Genomic DNA, 10,863 nt, shown 5'->3' with positions numbered 1-10,863 from the left:
ATACTTGAGTTAACATTAGATATTTTCATGAAATAAATACATAATTGCTGAAAAATAACAACATTAATAATAATTATCAAAATATTGCATTTATTTACCATAAGCTTACATTGGTACAAAATATGATCGAATCTAGCACTTTAGTCCTCAACCTTTTTCTTTCCCTGGTCTAACTCTGGATTTTGTTCTTCTTGATCTATAATAGAAAATTTAGCTTATTTAATACTCACATTCATCAAAATAGTCCTTAACTCGAACTTTGACAAAATTATGTTTTTGCCCCTAAACTTTTGCATATTTACACTTTTGTCCCAAAGCTTGGAAATTAAACTTCATCCCTTATTCTTATGTTTTATGACATGCTGAACATTTTTCCCTTGTATGGAAACATCAAATTCTCACTCTAACACTTACTTATGAACATTAGGTATTTTTACCGATTATGTCGTTTTACTCGTTTTCACTTAAAATCGGTTAGCAAAAGTTGTTTAACATAATTTCAAGCTTCATATTCTACCATAAAACATCAAAATAAACACATTTCACCTATGGGTATTTTTCCAAATATGAACCCTAGGTTAAATTATTGCTAGAATAAGCTAAATCAAGTTACCGGGACTCAAAAAACATAAAGAACATTAAAAACGGGGCTAGAACAGACTTACAATCGAGCTTGGAAGCCTGAAAACCCCTAGCCATGGTTTCCCCTTGTGCAATTCGGCCATGGGGTTGAAGATGGACAAAAATTGGCTTTTAATTTTGTTTTTAATTCATTTTAATAACCAAATGACCAAAATGCCCGTAATGAAAAACTTTGGAAACATGCCTAACCATGTCCATTTTTGTCTACCAACTTAACCAATGGTCTAATTACCATATAAGGACCTCCAATTTAAAATTTCATAACAATTGGACACCTCTATCATGTAGAACTCAGCTTTTGAACTTTTTACAATTTAGTCCTTTTGACTAAATTGAGTGCCCAAACGTCGAAATTTTTGAAAAAAAATTTCAAAAAATCATTTTGTGAAATCGTAGACCACAAAAATATAATAAAATAATTTTTTTCTTCATCGAATTTGTGGTTCCGAAACCACTGTTCCGACTAGGCCCAAAATCAGGATGTTACAAAGTTGTATTTGGTAGCACAGTTTGCTGAGGTTTTAGATGAGTTGGTTGAGAAGACACATCCTTTAGAGGAGACTTGGGGGCAGGAGCCCAAAGCCATTTCTATTGGTGTTGTTAAGAGGGCGTCTGGGTCTGTTAGTGGATCTGGCCGAAAGGGCAAGAGAGTTCATTTTAGGAGGTTAGGATGACATGGTGCTGTAGGCCGAGGTTAGGATAGGCAGGCCGCGCGAGTTGAGGCTAGTATGAATGATCTGGGAGTTGTTACATGGTCGTTATATGAACATTGTGGTCGTCATCATCGTGGTGAGTGTTGGAGGATGAGTGGCGCTTCTCTTATTTGTGGATCGATGAAACACCATGATAGGGATTCGATGTTATCCTTGGCATCGATTGGTTGATCGAGCATTGGGTGGAGGTTGATTGGGTGGCGAAGATGGTGAATTTATTTTGCGCGGATAGTTTCGAAGTTGTTGTTGGAGAGAAGTTCAAGTTTCTTTCTAATGTGATTTCTTCGCTTAGAGCTGAGAAGTTGTTTCGAAAAGGTTGTGAAGCTTATCTAGCCTATGTCCTGAATGCCAATAGTAAGGAGTTGAGGTTGGATGAGATTCGAGCTGTCTGTGATTTTTCAGATGTGTTTCCTGAGGAGTTGTCTAGTTTACCGCACGATAGAGAAGTTGAGTTCAATATTGAGATCTATCCCAGTACAGCTCCGTGTCAATTTTGCCCTATCTCATGGCACCTAAGGAATTTAAAATTTTGAAGCTTCAGTTGTAAAAGTTGTTGGACCGGGGTTGTATTTGATCTAGTATGTCATCATGGGGAGTGCCATTTTGTTTGTGAATAAGAAGGATGAGACTTTCAGGCTGTGCATTGATTATCGCCAGTTGAATAAGTTGACCATCAAGAATAAGTATCCACTTTTAAGGATCGATGATATGTTTAACTAGTTTCAGGGAGCTTTAGTTTTCTCGAAGATTGATTTGAGGTCTGGTTACTATCAGTTGAAGGTGAAGGATACGGATGTTATGAAGACAACTTTTAGGACTCATTATAGACATTTCAAGTTTCCTGTCAAGCCATTTTGGGTTGAGGAATGCACTGTCACAATTATAGACATGATGAATCGTGTATTCCATTCCTATATGGATCGGTTTGTTGTGGTTTTCATAGATGATATATTGGTGTATTCTCGTTCGAAGGATGAGTATGACAAGTCTTTGAGAGTGGTTTTTCAAGTTTTGCAAGGAGAAGCAATTGTATGCTAAATTCAGCAAGTGTGAGTTCTGGCTTTGTGAGGTGGTTTTTCTTGGTCATGTCATTTCAGCCGAGGGTCATCGAGTCGATCCGAAGAAGGTTGAGGTGATCTTGGATTAGAAGCCGTCGAGGACTGTGTTTGAGGTCAGAAGTTTCTTGGGCCTAGTTTGTTACTATCGTTGTTTCGTTGAGGGTTTTTCAAGTATTGCTCCTACATTGACGAAGTTGCTTCAGAAGAACTCTACCTTTAAGTGGATTGACGCGAGGTAGAAGAGTTTTGAGAAGCTGAAGTCGGTTTTGACCGAAGCACCTATATTGACACAGCCAGAATCTGGTAAGGAGTATGTTGTTTTCAATTATGCTTCTTACACGAGATTGGGTTTTGTGCTGATGTAGTAGGGAAAGGTAGTTGCTTATGCGTCAAGGCAGTTAAGGCCGAATGAGTGTAACTATCTGATCCATGATCTGGAATTAGCTATTGTAGTCTTTGCACTCAAGATTTGGCGTCATCACCTGTATGGTGAGAGGTGCATGATTTATATCAATCATAAGAGTCTTAAGTATCTCCTTACCGGGAATGAGTTGAACTTGAGATAAAGGGATTGGATTGAGTTGCTAAAGACTATGACTGTGTAAGTGAGCATCACCCGGGAAAGGTGAATGTTGTCGCTGATGCCTTGAGTTGCAAGTCTTTAGTTGACTTAAGGGCAATGCTTGCGAAGTTGTCGATTTTTGAGGATGGTGGTTTGTTGGATGAGTTTCAGGTGAAACTGACCCTTGTGCAGCAAATTCGAGAGAGACAACCATTTGATGAGAGTTTGGCATGTCATATCCATAATGTTGAGTTGTTTGTTCTTAGAGATTTTGATCTCAATTCTGATGGTGTTCTTTGTTTCCGAGGTCGAATGCGTGTTTCGATAGACGAGGATCTGAGACACTTGATTCTTACTAAGGCTTATAGTAGTCTATGTACTATACATCCTGGTGGGAACAAGATGTATCAAGATGTTCGGGTTTTGTATTGGTGGCCAGGGTTGAAGGACGTAGTTGATTTTGTTCCTAGATGTTTAGTTTGCCAGAGGGTTAAAGCTAAGCATCAACGTCCATCTGGTTTGCTTCAGTCATCAGAATTCTGAAGTGGAAATAGGACCGGATCACGATGGATTTTGTTTCGAGTTTGCCATTGACTCCATCTTGGAAGGATTCAATTTGGGTGATAGTGGATCAATTTACGAAGTGTATGCATTTCTTACCTGTGCATACGACCTTCAGTTTGCAATAGTTGGCCAGCTTTACATCATGGAGATTGTCAGATTGCATGGAGTTCTAGTTTCTATGATATCAGATTGATATCCACGGTTTACGTCGAGATTCTGGAAGACGTTGCATGATGCTTTTGGTCCGAAGCTTCACTTCAGTACAACATATCATCCATAGTCAAATTGTTAGTCTGAAAGAGTGATCCAGATTCTAGAGGATATGTTTCAGAGTTGTGCTATCGATTTTGGTGGCAATTGGGATCTTCATTTTCCATTGGCTGAGTTCATGTACAAGAACAATTACCAAAAGAGTATTCAAAGGGCTCCGTTTGAGGCACTTTATGGTAAGAAGTGTAGGACACCACTATGTTGGTTTGACATGGAGGAGAAGAGGAATTTGGGTCCCGATTTGGTTTGTGAGGTCGAGGACAAGGTGAAACTTATCTGTGAGCAGTTTGAAAGCTGCTTTAGATAGGTAGAAATCTTATGCTGACTTGAGACATCGAGATATCGAGTATTAGGTTGGTAATAAGGTGTTTTTGAAGGTTTCGCCTTGGAATAAGGTTTTGAAGTTTGGGTGGAAGGGTAAGCTTAGTCCGAGGTTCATTGGCCCTTACGAGGTTATTAAACGGATTGGACCGGTTTCTTATCATCTTCTATTGCTGCCTGAGCTTGAGCGCATTCATGATGTCTTTCTTATTTCCATGCTACGAAAGTATAGATCGGATCCTTCCCATGTTATTCCCGTTGAGGAGATTGAGATTCGATCTGACCTTTCGTATGAGGAGGAATCGGTTGTGATCCAAGACCTTGAGATCAAGATGCTATGCAATAAGACGATTCTATTAGTGAAAGTCTTGTGGCACAACTGTAACACCCCTATCCCGTAATCGTCGCCGGAATAGGTAAGGGGCATTACCGGACTTGTAACTCATGTCAGACCAGTAAAATTTTTGAACTTTTTCTTGAAATAAAGATCATTCATTTAAATAAGTACTAAGCACAGCCAGGGATAAAATTTAAACTTCTCTAAGTAAACATTCAAAAGATGCCATTTTCGCATAGCTTATATACATTAACCAAAAATATTCTTCCGCCACTAGTCTATTCTATACATGCCATAAGATAATCCAAAACGTAGCAGTACCAAACAATGGATAGTGATAGTGTGACTAGTTGCTGATGATCCCCGAGCCTGTAGCTTCCAAATGAGATCTATAAAACAGAGGAAACAGAGTAAACGGAGAAAGCATTGCAATGCTTAGTAAGTTTTAAGCAGTGTCAACAGATAACAATCAAATTATAACATAGTTGTTCATATTTTTATTTCACTCTTCCTTCGGGCATACCATCCCTTTACCGAATATGCACATCTCATCATATACAATAGGCAGATAAACTTTCACATAAAAGTGAGCTCATGTGACATAGATATATCGTATGATTTCACATAACCTCTCACACTGATCCGATGTCACATAATCATAGGAATAGTCTCATAGATTGCTCTCGTATGCATCACATAACTACCTTATGATTTAGTGCAAATCAAGCTCACATATAAACTTGGAGTACATACCTGTTTAACCTTTCGCATTGAATATATTTATAAGCAATTCTTATTACGAAGTCTTATAGCTTTAACCTCTACTCGGATTATCGGTAAGACTTTTAGCTCAGACGAAATCTCCACACGAAGTTATCGGGTCTTACCCGAAAAAAATCTCCACACGTAGTCATCGGGTCTTTAGAGCTCGGATATAGTACGAGCACGAAGCTTACGGACATTAATCAGTGATAATATTCTCGCATAAAGCCTGCGGGGTTTTAACCCGGATATAGTACTGACACAAATGCCCTTCGGGACTTATCACATTTATACACTTTCACATCCATCACGTTGGCCACTCGGCCCTATCACATATATACACTTTCACATTCATCACATCAGCCATTAGGCCTTATCACATATATACACTTTCACATTCATCACATCGGCCATTAGGCCTTATCACATATATACACTTTCACATTCATCACATCGGCTATTAGGCCTTATCACATATATACACTTTCACATTCATCACATCGGCTATTAGGCCTTATCACATATATACACTTTCACATTCATCACATCGGCCATTAGGCCTTATCACATATATATACACTTTCACATTCATCACATTATCACATATATACACATTCACATTCATCACTTAAAATCCTAAATCAAAATATAAATTTTCATGTATTCACATCACAATTGTCCAAATATACTTCACATACCACACATACTATCATGTATACACTTTATCTTGGCCGAATCTACATCAATCATTTTCAAATGAATAATTCAATTTCACGCCATACTATCATTTCATATTCGAATACTCATATATCGTTTTACAATATCACGATTTAGAATTCACGTATGGGTTTAATCAATAGCTTATGAGCAACTAAAACAGTTTTATCCATGTTTACAACAAAATCACATATTCACTACGAGCTGTTTTTCCTGAGCAATAGTCACTAAATTATTCGTAAATGGAGCTACGAAACTCCAAATGAAGTGCCGTTAATTTTCCCTGAAAATAGACTCATATATATTTTATCCATAAAATTTTTAGAATTTTTGGTTTCGCCAATCAATACCAGATTTTTCTTAAAGTTTCCCCTATTTCACTGTTTGACTATTCTGACCACTCTTCACTACAAATCAAATTTCTCATTGTACAAAATTCAAAATATGTTCTTGTTTATTTCATTTGAAACTAGACTCACTAAGGAATCTAGAATAATAATTTTGTCTTTTAAAAATTTTTGTACAATTTATAATGATTTTCTAAAAACAGAACAGAGGATTACAGTGTCATTCTGCACTGTCTCACACAACTTTAAATACCTCATTATCGGAAATTAATTTTCTTACACGGTTTCTTTTATAAGAAACTAGACTCATTAAGATTTAATTTCATAATTTATTCAGCCTCTAATTCAACTCCAACAATTTATGGTGATTTTCTAAATTCATGTTACTGCTGCTATCCTAAGCAGGTTTATCACAAATTTACTCTTCTGACATATCCTTTTAGCACTTCATAATATCATACCCATTTGGCAACATATCATATCAATAACTTACCTATACTTCATAATAGCCATTAGGCTATATGCATAAAAATTTACAATAGAGTTATGATTCTTTTAATATGTGCTTAACATATCACACTCAATCACATTATAGGCTTTAATACTTAAAACTTACCTCGATCGCTAATGTACGTCAATTCCGACTATTCGACCAATTTTCCTTTTTCCACGATCCGACTTTGTTTCCTTGAGTTCTTGAGCTAATGAACCAAATTTAAACTTATCACATCACTATTGTGTAAAACCACATTCGATTATATTATAATTAGGTTAGCAAGAAATACACTTATTCCTTATAACATTTAGCTTCAATTTCTAAAATAATTAACTAAAGCCGAAATACCATGTAAGGGTTCCAAATATGTAGCATTTGTCTTATTTACAAGTATCTATGTCAAAAACCCTTATTAATAACTTACAAACTATTTTATTAGTATCATTATTCACAATCTTGTTCGGTAATACGCATATAAGCATATAAGCATGTCTCTCATCTTTTCTCGAGTAGCCGAATGCCCAAAATCTTTTATAACCACAAACATAATTTTCTAAGGATTATATGCCACAAAGCTCTTAAATTAGCCTCAACAACATCTATCAAGCTTATCCATAAATTTACTTCTTACAAACCGTACACTCAAGCATATAATTAACAATTATTCTACTAAATGTTTTTGTCCACACTCGGCACTTAAATATACATAACACCCTAGCCGATAATCACTTAGCTTCGAGATCACCACCTCAATCATCTCAACCACAACATTCATTTTCTTACTTCTCATCATGGCCGAATACTAACCATGCCTTAAGCTCTTTCTCTTTCCATTTTTAGTACTTTATAACTCATCTAACAACTATTTCAAGGCTAAAACTCCAACATCCAAAATTTAACACATAAAATTCTCAATTATTACATGGTTCTATTAATTGTAAGCTCTATTTCAATATTTAAGCATGAATTACAAATTTTGGACATCATTTCATAATTCCAAGCAAGTTGCCGAATGCAACCTTACTAAATTTTCATGGATTCAATATACCATTACCATGAAATCAACAACCAAAAATTCATAGACAATTTAGGAAAATCACATTACAAATCTCAAATTCAAGCAAAGACCATGGCCGAAATGCACATATAACCACATAACAAAAAAAATATTGAACCTTTGGTTGCCTAACTAGCTTAACATCCATCCCCAAAACATCAAATTTCCATCAAATTTTAATCAAGAAACTCACCTCATGAATAATATCAAAGTGCCGAATGGTTTTAGACTTTTCTCCCCTCTCTTATTTGATTTTTGGCTAAAAAGAACACAAAAGAGCTACCCTGTTCTTTTCACCAAATTCTTTTATTATTTAATTCACCATTATAATAACATTCCACTAAGCTTTATTTTACAATTAAAATACAAAAAAAACAATAATTCCATTCAAAGCATGGCCGGCCACTAACCTTAGAAAATGGATATTTGACATGCAACTCCATTTATTTTATTACTAACTTTATTTTATTGTTTCCTCCCATGATGCACCAACACAACATGTCTATGACATGTTTTTAGCCATAACATCTTGTCCACCCATGCTCATGGCCGGCCACTACATATTAGGGGGGGAAAATTGACATGCAAGTCCTCCCTTTTGATTACATGCACTATTAGGTCCTTGTAGATTAGCCTATCACATTTCAAAAATGTCACCCATAAGTCCTTTTGACTAAATTCACATGCAATTTACTAAATCGAAGCCTAAAACTTTCACACCTTCATAATCACATATTTTAGACAATAAATATCACATTCAAATAATTTGGTGACTCGGTTTAGCGGTCCCGAAACCGCTTTCCGACTAGGGTCATTTTAGGGCTGTCACAACAACCACAAGACTGATGAAGCCACTTGGGAGTCGAAAGATATCATGAAGCATCAGTATTCGAACCTGTTCGATTTAGGTAAATTTTGAGGGCGAAATTTCTTTTAATAGGGGGAGAGTTGTAGGGCCTCGAAAATAAGTCTAGTAGTTTCGAGTAAGTTTACCAAGTTCCTAGTGAAAATTAGGAATTAATCGGATTAATTAGCAATTTATATTCTTAATTAGTTAGCTTAATTTCATCTAAAAAAATCGGTAAATAATATTTCGAAAAATAAAAATATTTTTAGAAAAATTAAATTTATGGTTTAAATAATTTTTGGGTAAAAATAAATATTTGGGTTAAATTAGAATTTAAAAATAATTTAAAATGGGGGTTCAATTGGGTGATTTAAAATATTAATTAAATGGGACTAATTTGAAAAACAAGGAAAATTAGTAAGAGGTTTTATAGAAAATAAACCATATTTTTGTAATTTTTAAGGGAAAGAAGCAAATTGTAAAACAAGGGAAAAGGGGGAGTGGCCTGATGGCAAATTCTTCAAAGTTTGAAAATCAGGTGGGAGTTTTCAATTTTAAATAAACTCTGCAACTGCCTCACTTTTCACCTGAATTGAAAGCTTTTTCTTTCTATTTATTTTTGCTTGTTTTCATAAACCAAATATCAAAGAATAAATCTAAACATTTTCTCTCCCAAATTTCTCTCTAACATCTCTCGAAATAAATTTCAAATATGGGCAAAAAGTCATCTGAATTTCTTCAAGCATTTTGATTCAAACTTCCAAATCAATGGTTTGAGTTCAATTGAAGGCAATCCTTATCTATGAACTTATTTTAAGCTGATTTCAATCATTATTTGTTAATTAAAGTGATTATAATAGATTTTCAACTTTAATTTCTTCTTTCTTGAACTTGAGGATCAACAATGGTGGATCTTTAATTTTGAGTTGGAGTCCAAATATTAATGGATGTCTAAGCTCAAAATAGGTCTAATAAGAGCTTTTTAATCTTAAACCAAAAGATCAAACACATTTTATGGATCAGTTTTGAGAAATTCAAATTTGATCAAGAACATGGATGATTTTTCTGGAAAAATATGAAACAAATTAAATGATGAAATTAATATTTAGAATACATGTTATTGGACTAGAAATGAAGATTGAAGTGGTTTGAGGTGCTAAAAAGGGAGTTTAGTTGAGGAATTACATATTTTAGCTTAGTTATGCAACACCGGTAAGGTAGTTTAGAGCAATGATTTAGATTCGTATACTTTATCAAATTTCTTGTTTCTTGTTGCTATTGTTAGTTTGTAATGCATACTTTATCTCTGTTAAAGCTTCACATCAAGAGAAGGAACGTGCAAATCAGAATTGAAGCTCAAACTTGCTTGTTTGAACACTTTTTGTTTTGCTAAAAGAGCTAAGTGTGGAGGTGAATCATATTAAGGGCAATTTGGTAAATTGGCCTGATTATGTGTTAAATTAAAGGTTTAATTGGTGTTATTAATGACTTAATTGCATATTGGATGGTTGGATTTGTAAAAATATGTTTTAATTTATAAAAGACCAAAATGGCAATTGGTTTGGTAACTTGTGTATTATGCTTTTAGCATGATTAAATTGTATGAAATGAATTGATATTTGGAGCACGAATTGTTGACTTATTAAACATTTGATAAAGTTGTTGTAATTGGTATATGAATAGTGGGAAAAAGATATTTTCTATGCTTAATTTTATTGATGTTAAAATTGCTTAGCAACATCCTAAATTAAGTGATTAAACAACAGATTAGTCAGAATTAAGTGAGTGGAATCCTTATTTAAATAAAATACTGTGGTAAAATAAAATAAAAGTAAAATCCTTATAGAATTATACTTCTTTTATTTTATTTTGGAATAAGGTTTTTCTAAACCTTATTAAACTCCATCTATTTGATATTGATTAGAATAAAGTGTTTCACTCCTATTAGAATATGATTTTACAAGCCTAGAAATAGACATAGTCTACTCCTCTTGTAATTAATTCAAATTCAACATAGTGAATTTTCTTCTCCTCTACCCGTGGTTTTTCCCGAAAGGGTTTTCACGTAAAATCTGTGTTCTTTATTTTTATTTTTATTTTTATTTTCTTTGCGATATATTGTCATTACCGATATTCTATTTTTAGAAATTGGTATCAGAGCTTTCGGGTT

At 34.5% G+C, this 10,863-nt stretch overlaps 2 protein-coding genes across 2 annotated transcripts; both read left to right on the top strand.

Moving 5' to 3' along the window:
* Positions 1 to 1,561: 1,561 nt before the first annotated feature.
* Positions 1,562 to 3,518, top strand: LOC107959997 (uncharacterized). The gene is made up of 4 exons (XM_016896196.1): positions 1,562 to 1,801; positions 2,082 to 2,384; positions 2,782 to 2,909; positions 3,020 to 3,518. Exons 1-4 carry the CDS (start codon positions 1,562 to 1,564, stop codon positions 3,516 to 3,518), a joined length of 1,170 nt encoding a protein of 389 aa, XP_016751685.1.
* A 343-nt stretch (positions 3,519 to 3,861) lies between these two features.
* On the top strand, positions 3,862 to 4,531 carry LOC107959988 (uncharacterized). Its single transcript, XM_016896186.1, has 2 exons — positions 3,862 to 4,074; positions 4,163 to 4,531. The coding sequence occupies exons 1-2, from the start codon at positions 3,862 to 3,864 to the stop codon at positions 4,529 to 4,531; spliced, it is 582 nt and encodes a 193-aa protein (XP_016751675.1).
* Positions 4,532 to 10,863: the final 6,332 nt, after the last annotated feature.

The sequence above is a fragment of the Gossypium hirsutum genome, chromosome D09, assembly GCF_007990345.1.
Source record: "Gossypium hirsutum isolate 1008001.06 chromosome D09, Gossypium_hirsutum_v2.1, whole genome shotgun sequence".
Classification (NCBI taxonomy): Eukaryota; Viridiplantae; Streptophyta; class Magnoliopsida; order Malvales; family Malvaceae; genus Gossypium; species Gossypium hirsutum.
The sequence above is the reverse complement of the archived record's forward strand: the minus strand, read 5'-3'. Positions and strand labels throughout refer to the sequence as shown.